We start from the raw sequence: 18,976 nt of genomic DNA on the forward strand, positions 1-18,976 counted from the left end.
AAAAGTCCTCACTACAATAAGCCACTGTTAAACAATGTAACCCATTAAACTACTGAACTTTTTACATTCAACTTTTAAACAGTCTACTTTTAAACTAGTATTAAACTATCTATTAAACTAGCTGTCTATCAACAACTTTTAACTTGTCATCAACTATGTCAACACTTGTCATCAACTATGACTCCTACCCACTGTAGCTAGTTAGCATGGTTAGCATAGTTAACATTGCTAACATTGTTAACATTTTTAATAAAACTGCTAAAAATGATTAGCTAGGTTAGCTAAGTCACATGGTTAGCATAGTTAACATGCTAGTTAGCATAACTACTAAAAATGATAAGCTAGGTTAGCTAAGTCACATGGTTAACATAGTTAGCATGTTAGCATTGCTAACATAGTTAGCATGTTTTGCAAAACTGCTAGAAAATGTTAGTCAAGTTAGCTAAGTAAAGATGGTTAAGATAGTTATAGTTAGCATTGCTAGATAGTTAGCATGTTTAGCAAAACTGCTAGAAAACGTTAGCTAAGTAGCATGGTTAGCATATTTAAAAATCTTAGCATAACTGCTAGCAAACATTAGAGCCATTCTAACTTTCAGTTATCGTCAAATATCTACCTATACACAGCCCTTAAACTATTTGAATATAAACATTCATTAAACTTCCAGTCTGTCAACAACTTTTAAACTATTTACCTTAAACTTTTAAACAGTCTACTTTTAAACTATCATTAAACTATCTATTAAACTAGCTGTCTATCAACAACTTTTAAACTATCTACTGTCTATCAACAACTTTTAAACTATCTACATTCAGCTTTTAAACAGTCTACTTTTAAACTATCAACTTTTATTAAGCTATGCAACCACCATGTCTATCCTAGCATCACCATAGTAACCATCTCTGTATTATCTGTTTTAACTATACATGATATTTTACATCACAACTTTAGCATTTTCATGCACTGGTAATTCCTTGGAATTGCATTTCTAGTTCTTATTACAGTGCATGAAAATGCACTGTACTGTTCTTCCTAGGCTTCTTATTCTTCTGATTCTTCTTCTAACGCGTTTAATGCAGCTTCAACCGTTTAACGTAGAAACTTTATTCAAACTGCGTTGCGTAGGTCTTACTTAGGACATGGGTGCTATGTATTTTTCAGCTTTGTAACTTTTATACTTTTTAAACTATTAATTAAAAACTGTTCAAAATTTCCCCATAGACTTAACATGGGCTGATGACATCACAATAGAGCAGTTAAGCAATTAGAATCCTATGCCAGGTGGTCAGGCCACCTGGATCAACTGCCAGTCTCAAGCTGTAAGCATACAAACTGGCTCTATTAAGACTACACATCCTGTTCAACTGCTTCCTCTCCCAAAAACGGTTTCAAAATAAAAGTCCTCACTACAATATTTCACTGTTAAACAATTTAACCCTTTAAACTACTGAACTTTTTAACTGTTCAGCCATTGTAACTGTTACTTGTCATCAACTATGACTCCTACCAACTGTAGCTAGTTAACAGGATTAGCATGTTAGCATTGTTTTAGCAAAACCGCTAAAAATGATTAGCTAAGTTAGCTAAGTAATATGGTTAGCATAGTTAACATTGCTAACATTGTTAGCATTTTAACAAAACTGCTAAAAATTGATTAGCTAAGTAATATGGTTAGCACGTTAACATTGTTAGCATAGTTAGCATAACTGGTAAAAATAATTAGCTAGGTTAGCTAAGTCACATGGTTAGCATAGTTAGCATGTTAACATGGTTAACATGCTAATTAGCATAGTTAGCATACCTGCTAAAAATGATTAGCTAGGTTAGCTAAGTCACATGGTTAGCATAGTTAACATTGTTAGCATGCTAATTAATATAGTTAGCTTAACTACTAAAAATGATTAGCTAGGTTAGCTAAGTCTGATAACTGCTATAAATTATTAGCTAAGTCACATAGTTATTAGCATTGTTAACATAGCTAAATTAACTAAGTTAAGTAACTTGGTTAGCATTATTATCTTTGTTAACATAGTTAGCATACTACTAGCAAACGTTAGAGCCATTCCAACTGTCAGTTATTGTCAACTATCTACCTAAATAATTTAACCATTTAAACTATCCACCTATTTAACTGTTCAGTCATTCAAACTATATTAAACCTCATCTACCTAGCAACCAATATAGTTTGTTTTTACTCTGTATGATATTTTACATCATATTTTTTTTTTCATTTTCATGCACTATATTTCCTTCAGGAAATGCTTTTCTAGTTTAGTTTGCTGTACTGTTGTGTACACTATCTGAATTAGTTCATATGGAAGAATATCACAATCAAATGTTTTGTATGTGTACATCATGTTTTGAAATTGTAGAAAATTATTTGTAACTGTAAAAATGACCTGTACAAGTAATTGTCAATATTACAAATATACCCTACACAGATATCTATTCTACGGGCACAGATCAGTTTTACAGCTACAAATCATCCTACAGTTACAAATATTTTACCATTACAAAAATATTCTACAAGTATAATCAATTTTCTACGCACAAAAGGTTGTCCTACAGTTACAAATCTTTTCTGCAGGTGCACAGACTTTTGCACCACCTTATATGTATTGTGTGTGTATCAGGATTTGTAACTGTAAAACTGATGTGATTTAACAAAAAAAAATAACACGAACGATTAACAAAGTATTACTCTTTTGCCTACTTAGACTCTGCATAATGAAAATGCTTTGAATGTTCCTCTTCTTCTTTGGTAGCATAACTGATCTACAGAGCACAAAAAGGGGCAAAATGTGCATGCTGAAGGGCAAAGGGAATATTAAAATGTTTTACACTGGCTTTTTTGGGTTATGTATTGGTAGACACCCCTGATAGCTTTTCTGCTTTTCCGCTTTTCTGACAGTGTCACCACAAAGTGAAGTAGACTTAGGCTATGCTTTGACGCTGTTGTGCCTGTCAGATAAACCTCCTTCGGTTTCAGCCAATCAAACAACAATGTTTCTTTTACTGTCGCCCTGGACGTTGGAAAGGTCCAAATAGCACAGAGGAGTTCGCTAAAATATTGGTGGGGACAATTTTGTCATCTCATGGGTGTGGTTTGGGCGTAACGTGCAATAAACCAATCAGAGTGTCGTCTCACATTCCCTTTAACCTGTTGAGGAGTACGGTCACAAATATGTGATCAGATGCAGCTGGGCCCCTGGGAGTACGATAACAAATATGTGATTAGAACGTTTTCGAAAAAGGTTCTATAACATGACGCAACAATTACCCTCAGGGACTTTTCTGCCATTAAACAATTTTAAGAACACTGAAACTATAGAACGTTCGCGTAGAATTCTAGAAGGAGCCAGGAAAATAATTCACTCTCTGGGGAACGGCATTGTCTTAAAGAATTCACTACTCAACAGGTTAACAACAGGTGCGCTTGTTCCATGGCGGATTGCTATTATGATGGCGGATTTTTCAGGCACAGCCAGGAGCGGTTCACAGCAAGGACTGTTCAGTTAAGAACAGTTTGCTATTGATTTTTCTTTTTGACAAAATGTAAATACAGAAATGTCACAAAGACACTTTCCGATGTTTTGGGCTCACTCTAACTGAATCACTATGAATGCATGGTGATATTTTTGCAATATTCTTCTGTCAGATAAGCTCTCCTCTCCCGTGCTGCTGCTTGGGCATTTGGGTTAAATGGCATGCAGTTCAACATCACGTCTCCTTAAAGGGGTCATAGAATGCAAAACCGAGTTTACTTTGTCATAGATGAATAGCGATAGTTCAGTGGGTGAAATGGACATACAGAGAACTTCAAAACCCCACCGACACATCCTTCCTATGCAAATCTCACAATTCAAAACTCCCGCCATAAAACGGGCGAATCCCAACGAAGCTGTGAGTTTACGCGAAAACTTCGCCAGGTGGTACCTTATTTGGCTCTGGCCTGTTCATTTGTCCGCGCCTCAAAATTTACATACAGACCAGCCCACTGGTGCTCTGAGCCCAGGGCGTGAATGGAGGCGAAGATGAGACAAACACTAGTTTAGCTGCCTGCTGTTTACTTCCACAGGAATTATAAAGCAGACAGTTTTTCAAGGATATCAAAAATGAGCCACGGTCGTAAATGCGGTGTTCTAGGCTGAAACTTAGGCTACAAAGAAAGCTGAGACTTTCCATAGTCTTCCCAAGGATTCAAAAGTTCGAGGGGCATGGATAATGTTTTTTTACCAGAAGATCCCTGCAAAGTTCGACACTCCGTTATTAATTTGCAAAACATTTCACCGAAGGCAGTTTTCAAAACCTTGGACAGTTAAGCAGGATTTGCTAAGTTGCTGTTACTGAAACGAGGGGCTGTTCCGACCGTAAGTTGATCACAACCGCATGCTGTATTATTTTGTCGAAGCAGTTATTAGCCATGCTAACGTGTATCTAGCAAGTAGAATGTGTGATTTAGTTCATTGGCAAGGCTATTTAATTTTCCTGTGTATCATTCGGATAAAACCTGTGTTGTCATGTTAACCTACATTTTACTATGCATGTTTGTCGAGATCTCTGACAGGTTATGTTCTCAGCAAGATAGCTAACTGAAGCTGAGTAACACGATAGTTTGGTTGCTAAGCTGTAGATAAACCCATATAACACATACGTTTTTGACGTCAGAAGTGGAAACAACTTCACGTTATCAATTCAAATGATATCTAGTCGATATGTTGAAAACCGTGTTGTCTAGATACAATGGATTTATTTGCACGTTCTTATTTTAGAACATTACAAGAACGGCAACATGACAAACGCAGCATGCCAAACAGATGCTCCAAGTGTGGCATTTTGCGGGGCTTAGAATATTAGCAAATGCTTTTGCTGTGAGTTAACAGCTTGGTGTGTGCATGCAAAATTCACTTTCACTTGTGTTAAAACATTTCTGTTGTTTGGTTTAGGTTTTATCTTGCAGCCATGCACTTCAATGAGAATGCTGAGTCCCCACAACGGAAGACAGCCAAGGACTGCCAAACGATTTGTAAGTTTAATAAAATATATATTTTTAATACAAACAACAAATCAAAATGTGCAACAGTATAGGCACTAAAAAGAACTTATTGATTCACACACAACAGGCTGTCTTAGACCTGATGCTACTGGTGTCGAAATCATCATCATCAGTACTGTAAACAAAGTACAATGTTCAGGGCCATACAATTTGTTTATTGTACAGTATGCAGCCTACAATGCACTGTTACAGTATCCAATATAAGTCCTCTTTCTTGTCCTCTTCGAGATCATCAAAGACCCTCTTCCTTATTGGGATGCCGTCCAGCGGATTCCTGTGCCCCAGGACTTGTGTGCTCAGCTTGACAGACCTTCCATGGAGGATGCTATTGCTGAACATGTGTCACGGTTCAGTTGAAAAGGGGTCTGAATCTAAAGTACTGCCCTGAAGTATCCGGAAGCTCCCTCCATAAGCGTAGCACCACACACAAGGGGATCATGACACGGACGCTTCTTCTAAGGAAACCCCAGCTCCTGCTCACAAAATACCTGTAGGCCAAGTCACTTCATTGCCTGCAACGAGAACCGTGTGGAAAAGCAATTATTTTTTTCCTATTAATTTTTTTATATTTTACATCAGAGTATCACTGGACGATTGTTGGAAAAAAAAATAAAGTTAATCATTTTGTGGTGTTGATCAAACTGTGTTTTAGCAATATGCTGAACCAATAATGAATGTGTATCGGTTAAAAATATTTTATTTATATACTGTAACTGCTAACACTTGTATCAGATTGTCCTCACCTTTCCATTCCTCTGATTCTCAAAAGGCCATGGTCAGCTCTGTAAATATTCATTGCATTTTGCAAAGAATATAGAGGCACAACGGATCGAGGCCATGATGGTCATTCAGGTCAGCTCCTCAGGAACCTGGGTCATTCTTTTAATAACCTGTAAAAACAAACATAATTTCCCTGCTGTTATTTCGTAGTTTTGAATGAGCAGGTAGCACAAAGTAGCAAATGTCTCCAGTTTTAGTTACCAGAGTTGTAAGATCACATATTAGGCTACTACATGGAAAGAAGGTAATAATCTCAATCAGATGTCAGCAGGATAGTTACACGATTACATTAGACCTACTGACTGTACCTACTGTATTTTAAACAGTGATATTTATAGGATTTTTTATTATTGTACTCTACTCCATTGTACTGTGTAAATTTCGTTGATCTCGTTTCACTTCAGCCATAGGCTACAAACTGCACAGAGCTCCTGCCCAGCTAACTGGACGTCCCGTTGTAAGATCATACATTACTACATGGAAAGAAGAAAAATCTCGATAATCAGATGACTTAATCAGCAGGATAGTAGTTACACGAGTAGTAGGTACATCAGTAGGTACATTAGACCTACTGACACAAACATAATATTTTCATTGACGCGAGCAGTGGGCTACTCGTTTCACTTCAGCCATAACGTTATAGCCTACGAACTGCACAGAGCTCCTGCCCAGCTAACTGGACGTCCTGTTGTAAGATCGCATATTACCACTACAATAATGTATGTAACTCCTAATCAGATGACCTATTCAGCAGGAGAATATACTTACTGACTAAAACGAGTACTTTCCTTGCAAGCAGCACTCCTTTCACTACAGCATAGCCTGAACTGCCAACGACTGGCTACAAACTTTTCAGCTAGCTTCTAACTGGACATCTTGACAAAAATTGCACAAGGGTACAAGTTGTAAAACATTTGTTTGTGTGCAAATGAATAACTTCTGTTGCTTACAATGCTAAAAACGAACCTAATACAATGTTTAGCTTAGTCTACCACACTAACGTGCGAATATTACAGGTAGCTAACTGGGCTACGTGTGGCAAACTCAAGTAAATGACAAAACTTACCACTCTGAAGTAGTCATTTCCAATCTACGGGCGACTGGTTGCTCCTCTATTTCAGATTCTTCCTCTGATTCAGGTTCAAATATGCTGTTCAACACCTATGTCTCCATAGTATTTCCACCTTGGCTGTTTCAGTGAGTGCTGTCGGCCATGTTTGCGTCTTTGCTCCGGAGCTTCGCTCGTTGTAAACCAACCAATCAGCACGCAGGTTATCTAAATATTCATGAGCATACCATAAAAGGAAGAAAACCTCTCGTTTCATTCTAGGGCTTTTAACCAGGCTTGCATTAGGGCGCATAGAACAGCACATATGCCATTTTCAGCCCAACCAATGTTACACACCCTATTCAGAGACCTTAAGGACCAGCACAAAATACCCTATATCATCATTCTATCACCCCTTTAAGTCCTCTAATATTTCCTCATTTATGACATCCATGATTCATGGAAATGTTGTGTACGCTAGATTTATGCTTATTTTCCCACATTTTCATGGACACCACAATGATCCCTCGTATTTTTCCTTGTAATTATGTATGATTTGCAGAAATGGGAACTGCTGCGTCCGACCGTGTATATGAGAGGAGCAAAGTGTATGTGCTTTAAGCACACGCTACATTATGGCCAAGCAGGTGTGCTTATCATCAGGCAACTCAACAATGAGAGACAATTTCCTCTATATGAGTCTTCACACCAAGTTCACCTACTATAACTTCCCAACTCTGTACAGTGTCCCATTAACTGCATGACAGTAGGCTATTTACAATATTTTCTGTAAAGTTTGTAAACATGTTATCAAAATCAACTTAATGCACGCACAACATTTGTTTGAGCAGGAGAGAGCATAACAATGCACGGACGCAGCAATTACAGAAATTGTAGGCTTGCTACTTTCTTTTATCATCTATGGTTGCTGGTTATCAGCACACAATAAACTGATTTAAGCTAATACACTAATTTCAAGGCCATCATGGATATAAAACGTTTTTGAAAACAACGAAAGGATGGAGGAAGCAAAGGATGGAGGCAGCAAAGCTAGGAGTTATTTCAGGTAGGCAAAATTGTGGTGCTTGTCAAAACATTAGCGTTACAGCTGGAATAATGATTATAGGCTGATGTTAAAGCTAACACGATGTTTAAAGCCATAAACAACTGTAAATTGGGACAGAAATAAAGGTAACTTTAGCCTTTATAGGGCTGTATAAAGTTGTCCAAATGAATAGGTTGTTATTAGGCGTTGTTGTAAAGATATTGCATGTGGATGTTGTATATAGGCTACTTTTTAGGTGACCAACACACAAACGAAACCGGGAAACGGACAAATATTATCAATGCTTTGAATGTTTCAGTGCGTGCACAGGGGTGTCTGTAGATGGGTGTACATATATTCATTCATTCCTGCCAGCGCCCCTGTGGACATGCATGCGCCCTTAAAATAGCATCTGAATAACCGCCACTGACTTTAGACTAGGTTTTTCAGTGTCAGTGGCGGAATTGTTTTCTGTATCTGCAAAATAGCACCAGGGAACGTTTGCGCTGGAACATGCCTCCTCTTTTCGCTGAACAGCCCCCAGGAGCGCAAGTTCATTTCCTAATTTAACGACCTGCGTCTGTGGAGGGAAAATTCCGCTGTGCGTTCAATGCAAAATAGGAATGATTCAAACGCCAGTGTATAAAGTCAATTGCGCTACGTGCAAGATAGAGCCCTTAGTGTCATTTTGTGCTACCTCAAAGCGAAATATTTCATATTTCGCATATATCAATTGAAATCGCTAAGCTAAGAACAAAAAGAAAATATTACAAAAATAAAAAAACTATAAACACTCCCTCGGATTTGGTCTCATCACCAGCAATCTTATGTCTAAATGCTGAGATCCGTCATTTACTCTAAGTGCATGAAGTTAGTCTGCATGGAAACAACACTACCTTGTTGAAATTTACGCACTACATGATTTCAGTGCACTGACAGAAGTATGTAGAATAACACATGGTGCTGGTTTCTACAGTTTGTACTACTTTGGTAGCTTTCAATTGCTCTCGAAGTCAGACTATCAGTGGAGATCTAGATAGGATGTCCATTTGGTTCAAAGGAATCAGGAATTACTTAGCAGCCTAAATGTGTGTGGGAGGGGACAGAACACGTGTAGAATAGTGCTGCAAATGATGGTACACCAGTGATTTTCTATCACGCCACGTTCACACTTGCGTATCAAACCGTAGGTGGCGTACCATTTGTTCGAAAATGTGTACCGTGTAATTCCTAACCTTAACACAGATGATTCCAAAGGGCTCACTTACTTTTTCTTGCTACTATACTGTATATCACAAATTCGACAAGTGTAGCCCAGATGTAGGTCAGAGATATAAGGGGAATAAAATTACGTACCCATGTGCAGCGGCCCTCTATATAGTATTTGCAAATTGCTTTCCCCTTCTTCTCTTGGCCATGCTTATCTTGGTCAGCACGTCGTGGTCCTCCTCCACTATCCTGCAGAAACAATCGATCATATTATAAGAGGAAATCTTAATGCAACATTAATTAAGCACTTTCAAGAAAAAAGGAAAAATATTTATTTGATTCATGTAACTGTGCAAAATCTCAAAACTACTGTTGTTTGACAACTCAATTCCCAGGATTCATAGGAGTAGATGTCTTAGATGGGTCTGAGAAATTCAGAAATATGCCTTTGATCTTACATTTTTATTGATGTTTACGCTCTCGTCCATGAATCATTTACCTAAGTTATATAAATTCATGGTGACAAATGTTGTTAAAATTCAGTTGACATCATCTGCAAGATACTAGGCTACTCTTCAGGTTATTTCATTAGCATCTATTAAAAAATAAATAAAATAAGATCGACTGGAACAAGTATGCACGCCTTATTTTTGTTCTACAGGTCAATTATTCTGAGCTTTGTCTACAGCATCTATAAATGGTAAAGTAGTCTGTCCATGATCCTAAAGCCAAGGTGCTTGGAACTTAAAGGCAGTGGTAAAATATCAGAACATTATTAAATTGGCTGAGAAAATAAATGGTGACCCTTCCCATGTGTTGAATGAGGAGTTTCAACTCATCCAGTTGGCATTAGTAGTAGGGTTGTGCCGATGGGCGATATCATCCAGGCACTAATTCCTGCTGTAACATAGGCTAAAACATTCCCTGAATGTCTTTCCCTGGAAATGAAATTGAGCCTACTTTAAAGGCTGTCAGCCAAATAGTTATCACTTATTAGTCTACTGTCTTGCAAAAAGACTTCTTCCTGATTGTGACGTGAATGTGTAATTGTCTTTTTGTACATATCTCGCAGTAGGCCTATAGCCTATATTGAACGTGAAATATGTAGCCTAATGTTTAAGCAGAAAATAGTCCTAATGAATTATTATTGTTACGACTAGGACATTCTAGCGCTCTAATATTTTAGCGAGGCTACAGCACTGAAGCGCCAAATGCATCCTTCTCCTCTGTGTTAAAATAAACCATTTCTATTGTTAGGTATAGGATCAGAAGGTAGCCTATCCGTCTTTCACGGTAAGGCTTGTATTTCATGCATTTAGCAAAAGCCCTTACAGCAGTGGAGTGGTAATTGGGATTTGTTATTTGTAAAAGTTTTTTACTTCGCCCTCCTATAGCCTGGACTGTGCGATCGCAGCCCCTTACTTTCACTTTCTGCCGCCCTCATAGTCGTCATGGCCAGTAGCCTATAATATGGGATGCGTAGCGTACTACTGAAGATTTTAGATGAGTGACCACGATAGTAGTCTTAAGCAGCTTTTTTTGCTAGGCCCAGCGAAGGCTGGCAATGTGGAATATTCCACTGGTTGGTGCATATGCAAATGTTCAGATTGATTGTCTATCCGATTTTCTTGGAACAGATCTTCCATTCAACTTCGGTAACCTGGTCAGTATGTCTCTTAGCTGTCCACTTTCATCAGGCCATATAGCCTATATATTTTTTTTTTTATGTAGAAAATCATAAATTTATTTCTGTACAAACATGGCAATTAGTGTTTACATGATATAGATTTATATGGACTGATTTCCCTTAGGATGCAGACAATGTGCCTCAAAGCTTATATACCTTATCAGTCTAGTGGGACTACATGCCCACCTAGTTTCTAATTTACGTGGTGATATTAAATAGATATATTAGTATATTATTACATTTCCAGCCTGTTATGACATTTTCAAAGGATTTTTTAACTCGCCCAATAATGTAACAACCAACCAATGACCTTATTCCTTTTTTTTGGCAAAAAGTTACTACATTATCCACTTCATTACATTAGAAAGACATAATGCAAGGAATAACAGCCACCGAGGTGTCCCTATATACGGAATTAATGGAAAAGACAGAGGCTAAGAACTCCCACCAAGTTATTATATCGGGACACATCGAAGGCAGTTATCCCGCTTATACCCCGGTTACAACTCATGTGTGTAGGCAATAGTCATGCATTTACCGCACACAAAGGGAAAATGTGGCTTCAAATTAATCAGAAGCTGACTTGATCAGCTTGTTGTACTACTTTCTTCAGTTACTGATAGTAATAGCGGTGTGTTGTTAGCTTGGTTACAGCGGATTTCATTTTTGTGAAGCCTGCTTCCTAGATCAACCGTTGTTTACTATAGTTGTTATAATTACCATTCAAATAAGCATTGAAAGGTTAACAAACTTTTTACCAGATCTACTTCATAGGAGTCCTAATTTACAGAATAAATAGCCACTTTTAATAGCCATCAGAAAAAAAGTAGTTATTGTCTGCAGGGGGTAATGGCCATTATTATGTCATTGGCTGTTACAAGCCTTCACTTAACATGCTAGCTGTTCTACTTACTTGCTAATTGTCAAATGTTATTCACTAATCAATCATGGATCATGACGTGAAAATCCACGTTTGGGAGATGATTAAAGGATTTTTTACAATGACTTCACTTGTTGGCCTGTGCAAGCCTCAGGGAACTCAAGGGCAGTGTATTTGCTTACTCCAATGTCCATATCCCCAATGTTTTCTTCATCATTTCCCTGATCACTTCCACGACCTCTTCCTCTATTTCTTCCTCTGCCACGGTTTATGCCACGTCCTCCTTTACTTCTACCACGCCCTCTTCCACCTTTACCACCTATATCAAGAGTTGTAGAATATTCATCAAAAACATACAAAATACATTTACATACAGTAAAAATAGTTTACAAACAGTAAAATATGTGAAAAATAAGTTTACAAACAGTAAAATATGTGAAGTCCAACCATAATATGTTAATGTCGTAGAAGAGTGCAATTAAAGACTAAAAGATAAACACTGTTTATCTCTCCAAAACTAGGGTACATCTTAAAAAACTGAAATAGCTAGGCTATGTACCTCCCACTTTTAGAGATGGGAACACTTTCCCTATTATTTCCCTTCCAAAGTAATCTGTCAGTAATTCACATAATTATGAGATAACAATGAGATCAAGAATGTACACAGGTTAAACACTTATCGCAAAGTCATTGCGTTGGTGTGATAAGAAGAACGAAGAATGGATTCAGTTCACAAAACTGATCTAATTTTTCTCTGTATTGACAATAATGTAGCCAGCTTCAAAGGGTGGATTGCCTTTAAATGAATAGAGTACAGTTTAAAGGGGTGCTTCACGATTTTGGGCATAGGACCTCAAGTCCAAGTTTGTTCCAAGTGTGATATTTATCAGTGGAGACCGTTTTCAACATGTTTCATCCAGTCCTTCTAGTTGCAGAGTTTGCATGTGCTAGGCTAGCGCAAGTCATCAGTATGTGTTAGCCTGCCAGTAAAAACAATCTTACCCACTCCAAGGTACACCCTAGGCAAATAAATAATAATGCCAGACTATTATTGTAAATGTCTGTGTTGATAGTTTTATTTCTAACATTATTCTATCCTTGCATTTCAATGATGGCATTACATTTTGAGGGACTAATGCAGCAGCAGCGGAATTTTACTTGCCCCAGTTAGTAGTACTGCGCCTAAAAGTAAACAGAGAAGCGCACTCCAATCAGGATACCTAGTAATTAGAGCCTGACCGATTTATAGGAGGGCCGATAATATCGGCCGATATTAGGCATTTTCCAAACTATCGGTATCGGCATTTATAATGGCCGATAAATGAATATTTTAAAAATAAAATAAAAACGGACGAAACACCCTTCAACCATGTCATGAGTGTTGGCGTTGTATAGTTTGTCCACCAGAGGGCACTCTACACCGTCCCTGCTGGCAACACTCGTGTATAACGCGCCACACATCCTGCAACCTGCTGATCCAGGCAGAGTCGGGCAGAGAGAACCAGTTATCCGCGAGTGAGATCATCAATGAAGTGTGTTCATGGTGATTTGGTCACGAGACATACATTGCTTGAATAACAATTAAAAGAACATCCCCATCAGTTTTCTTAACTCAAATAAGCATGACAAAATTCGTGAAAACAATGTCCAGTTTTGCTGCTGTTAAATAAGCCGAGAGTGAAGCGGAATTAGCTAGTAATTACGTTACGTTGTTACAGTGTGGTTGACTGTCTGTCCTTTTAACTTTTGACAATGTGACTGAAGATGTATTTCTTTAATAGCGTGACAGTTATAGCAGTGAGACGTACCATCTCTCCCCGGCCTGTTATTTTGAAAGCGTATGTTTTACAATTTGCAGTATGACGTTATCCATTGTTAAATTATGGCTCATCATAGACTAGCTAACCACAAAGCTAGCTAATGCCATGAATATCAGTGGAAGACCACTAACGTTAACATTAATGAGCTTGGAAACCACAACGAACTTATTCTGCCTAAATAAAGTAATGATTACTGTATTTTTAACTAGTATATCTGTAGTTACAGTCCCTGCATTGTAAAATGTAAGTTAGACGTGCGAGGAGTGAACATTTAGACATAGAGAGAAAGTATCAAACGTAGCTTGTGCAAAACGTAGTTTGTGCATAAAAGTTAGCTTTTCTTTTACACGTGTGTGAAATCCAATGACGCCAAGTGTGCGTTTCAGACTGTCGTTCAGACGCAGCATTAACGAGTTACATAATGGATTTAGACCACTAAATAGTAGGTTTTAGAAGGCAGGCAGCAACTGATGATTGAAATTGGTTTGATGTAGCTTATGGAAATAATTTTAAAAGTGCAGGTAAAGGGATAAGCAAGCTGACATTGTAATTATAAGGTAGCTTATAAGGCAATAGGGACTAATTATTACACACTCAAACATTTAGGAGTGACCTTTATCTTGTTTAATGATAATACAAATGATGATGATAGTAATAATGTCATCATTGGGGGCCAAGCAGCAAAGCTGCGAAGGCACCCATTGTGTTTGTTAGTTTTCTTATTATTATTCCTCTGGCATGGGAGTCTATGGCAGCCCATATAACCGTCTGGTGAAAAGTTGTGAAATTTGGCACACTAATTAGGCACAGTCCCATGATTAATTTAACCAGAGGTTCAAGTCAGCACCTCGAGCACTCTAGCGCCACCAACAGGCCAAAGTTGGACGTGCGTTCATGCAAGTAATTTTTGACCCATTGGCCCGATTGTCAAATATGAGGTATCGTTAGAATCTTTGGACCAAGCCGAGTTCAACGTTGAATGACGTCATTTTACGCCATGATGGATTTTCCGCCATATTGGATTTAATCACCTAAAAGTTTTCACAGGTCACAAAGTTTGTCCGATTGACACCAAAGTTTACACACATAATCTTCCGTCCAAAGCTCAAAAAAGTTATCCCTTTTTGTCTTCAAATCTAAAACCATTTGCCCGTAACAGCCAATCAAAACTGGCGGCGAAGCCACCAAACAGGAAGTGAAGTGATATCTCAGCAAAGCTTTCACGTATCAAAACCAAACTCGGTACATGGGGTCAGGACCAAATAAGGAGGAGGCTCAATAAATATAATGACTTTTGACCTATAGGTGGAGCTATAATTAGCTAAATTACCTTTTGGCCTGTAACGGGTGTTGTGTTTGGAATTAAAACTTACTAATGGTGATTTTTAATTCTGTGGGAGATCCTAAGTCCGACAGATGTGAATTTGTGACGTCAACGTAATTGATTTGGCCGCCATATTGGATTTAATCAAAAACAGCTAAAAGTTTTCACAGGTCACAAAGTTTGTCCAATTGACACCAAACTTGACACACATAATCTTCAGTCCAAGCCTCAAAAAAGTTATCCCTTTTTGTCTTCAAACCTAAAACCGTTCGCCCGTAACAGCCAATCAAAATTGGCGGCGAAGCCACCAAACTGGAAGTGAAGGGATATCTCAGCAATGCTTTCACGTATCAAAACCAAACTTGTTACATGGGCTCAGGACCCAATTAGGAGGAGGCTCAAGAAATGTGGTACATTTTGACCACTGTGTGGCGCTATAATCACAGGAAGTAGGCTCATATCTCAGCAATGCTTACACATATTGAAACCAAACTTGGTACATGGACTTGAGACCCCATCCTGAAGACACACAATAAATTTGAAGTCTTTTGACCACTGGGGGGGGCGCTATAATCACAGGAAGTAGGGTCATATCTCAGCAATGCTTTCACATATAGAAACCAAACTTGGTATATGGACTTGGAATCCCATCCTGAGGACACACAATACATTTGGTGACCTTCGACCACTAGGGGGGCGCTAGAGATACAGGAAATTAGCTCATATCTCAGCAACGCCTTTATCTATCAAAACCAAACTTGGTACATGGACTCGGGACCCGATCCTGAGGACCCACAATACATTTGGTATACTTTGACCACTAGGGGCGCTATAATTAGGAAGACTTTTACGTATCGACACCAAACTTGATACGTTGATTCATAAACACATCCTATGGACCCACAATAAATTTGGTGACATTTGACCACTAGGGGCTCTATGATTAGCAACACTTTCACCTATCGCAACCAAACTTGGTATGTGGACTTGGGACTACATCCTGAGGATGCACAATTAATTTGGTGTGCTTTCACCACTAGGGGTGCTATAATTATCAACACTTTCACCGATTTAAACCAAACTTGGTATGTGGACTTGAGGACACACAATAAATTCGGTGACCTTCGAATCCAGTCCAGTCCAATCCAATTCAATCCAATCAAGTCCAGTCCAGTCCAATCCAATCCCAACTCCTGCTCAACTGCTTAACTGCTTGGCCCCCTCATTGCTGCTTGCAGCTATATTTATTTTTTGTAATTATTAAGTCTTAGTTCAAAGTTATATTTATGAAGCTTACCAAGTCTTTTAATACTGGTAACTTTGATTTGGTTGTTGTTGTTGTGTTTTTGTTCAAAAGACTAGGTTTAATATCTTAAGTTTCTATTTTTATACATTTTATTTATCAGAACTTTAATATATTTCGATGTTCCTCTATTCCACTGTGACAATATTATTTAAAAATAAACAAGTTTGTTTTTAAAATGCATTATCATATTATTTTAGTCAATACTCATAAATAACTAATATTAGGAAATCTGTTAATGTTTTTAATGTTTTTTGTATATATATATATATAAAAAAAAATATATATAAATATATATATATATATATATATATATATATATATATATATATATATATATATATATATATATATATATATATATATATATATATATATATATATATATATATATATATATATATATATATATATATATAGGCGATATATCGGAATATCGGATTTTTAAATCAACAAATATTTGTCGTAAATATCGGAATCGGCCTTCAAAATCCTTTATCGGTCGGGCTCTACTAGTAATAGCCTAGGTAATATCAGTCCGCTGCTGCCGTTACTTACAGCGGGGAAAATAAGTATTGAACATGTTAACATTTTTTTCAGTAAGTATACTTCCAGTGAAGCATTTGCATGAAATTATCACCAGACATTAGTATTAACTTAGGTAATGCACACATATAAATATAATGTCCATAAGTAGAGTTATGAGTAAACAAGTGGAATGCCACAGGAAAAAAAGTATTGAACACGCCTAGTGAAAATTTTTAAATACTTTTATTTGTAATGAGAGCTTCAAGGCATTTCCTGTATGACAAAACTAATCAGTCGCAGTATTCAGGTGTGATTTTGGCCCATTCTTTTAAACAGATAGTCTTTTAATATGGAAGATTCCAGGGGTCCCTCTTGTAAATCCTGATCTTTAGTTAACTTCCAAAACTGTTCAATTGGATTAAAGTCAGGGCCTTGATTTCCTTTCTCTGAAACCAGTTGAGAGTTCTTTGCTGAATGCTTTGGATCACTGTCCTGCTGGAAGGTCTAGCCATGTCTCATCCTCATCGTCCTGGTGGATGGCAAGATTCTCCCAGAAAAAAATGGCTTCATTCATCATTTCTTCAACTGTATGAAGTCTGCCAGTACCATGAGATGAAAAACAGGCCCACACCGTGATGCCTCCACCTCCAAACCACACTGTTGGTGTGGTATTTTTAGGGTGATGCACAGTGCCATTTCTCCTCCAAATATGGTGTGTAGAGTAGGACATCCAAAAAGTTAAATTTTGCTCTCGCCTGACCAGAATACATTCTCTCAGTATTTCATAGGCTTGTCCAAATGTTGTATAGCAAACTTTCAACGAGCTTCAACATGTTTTTCTTCAGTAATAGATTCATGTGGGGTGAGCGTGCATAGAGGCCATGGTGGTGGAGTGCATTACCTATGATTTTCTCTGTAACAATTGTACCTGTTGCCTCCAAGTCTTTCTGGAGCTTTCTCCGAGTGGTCCTTGGCTCTTAGGCTACTCTTCTGACTATCCTTCTGACTTCCTGGTCAGAAATCTTGTGAGAAGATCCTGGCCGATTGATGATGCAGTGATGTTCCTTCCACTTGCAGATAATGGTTCTAACACTGCTTACTGGATGATTCTGAAGTTTTGAAATGCATCTGTAACCAATTCCATTGATATGTTTTCCAACAATAATGTTGCAAAGGTCTTGGAAGAGCTCTTTGCTTTCACCCATCATGAAATGTTTCTTGTGTGACACCTTGGTAACGAAAAACCTTTTTATAGCCCATCAATATGTTCTAATTGTTTTTATATAACAGTTCTACTACCAACTAATCAAGTTTAAATACATAAAATTTTGTTTTCTAACGTGGATCTTGCCTTCCCCAAAAGATAGTTACTACTAAACTACCACATTCTACTTTCATCTGGCCCACAACACTGTGGGGAAAAAACAAACAAATACTACAAATACTGTGCCACGTTCTTTTCTGCAAACCTTAAAGGAGAATTTTGGTCATTTTTCACATAGTTCTCGGATTTTCGAGGTCACCGAGTACTGTCGGTATGGAAAACAATCTGTCCTACCTAGCTCGAGTTGCTGCAGTCAACAGCTAGAGCTGCCAGGCAGCTACAGTGTTACACTCTGGGGCATGTTCATGAGCCCCCATGTCCATGCCTCCAGAGTGTAGCACTGAGTCCATCCAACAGAGGGCACCATCTAAAAAAGACCTATGCACATCACTCTTCAAACTTCAAATGACAGGTTTTAAGATAGCACTTGGGAAATCTAAATATACCAGAGAAAAAGAGGACTGAATTTCAAGGGTGGAATATAGGAAACTTCTCAGTATTTTGTGACTAGTCTCAGTTCAAAAATAATATGTTTAATACATCACAAAAGTATTGCTGTTTTCAACACATTTTTGAACATTTTGTACTTTTTTTTGTACACACTCATTATCTCAAGTTCTACATGCAGCACAATGATCATTCAGGCCAAGCTATAAATTCATCTCCAGGGTTTTTATTGACTTCATTAAGTTCGCTTTTATATACAGAACAAAATGTCCTGTATAATTCTATAGATGTTGATGCCCAACTGGTGCCTTCTGCAGATGAGCATGTTGAGGTGAGAGAGAGACAGGCGGAGGGAGAGCTGCCAGAATCACAGCGCCAGACCCTGTTTTATCACTGCAAGAAAAAATAATAATACAATATAAATAAATGCAAAATTAACTAATAATAACTAAATGTTCTCATGACTTAATTGTGTAATGGATTACGGTAAACTGTTGCTTCAAGCTATTAAATTGAGCAAGCACT

General features: G+C 37.8%; 1 protein-coding gene across 2 annotated transcripts in view; it reads right to left on the bottom strand.

Annotated features, from left to right (window-relative positions):
* The window catches only part of zc3h4 (zinc finger CCCH-type containing 4), an 88,999-nt gene that overhangs the window by 17,341 nt on the left and 52,682 nt on the right, over positions 1 to 18,976 (bottom strand). For both annotated transcript variants that reach the window (XM_048264139.1, XM_048264140.1), the window contains exons 7-8: positions 11,888 to 12,024; positions 9,286 to 9,387 (exon numbers count right to left, since the gene is read on the bottom strand). In XM_048264139.1, the coding sequence (XP_048120096.1) occupies positions 9,286 to 9,387; positions 11,888 to 12,024 (239 nt within the window). The remainder of the gene's footprint in view (positions 1 to 9,285; positions 9,388 to 11,887; positions 12,025 to 18,976) is intronic.

This window comes from Alosa alosa, chromosome 15 (genome assembly GCF_017589495.1).
Source record: "Alosa alosa isolate M-15738 ecotype Scorff River chromosome 15, AALO_Geno_1.1, whole genome shotgun sequence".
NCBI lineage: Eukaryota > Metazoa > Chordata > Actinopteri > Clupeiformes > Clupeidae > Alosa > Alosa alosa.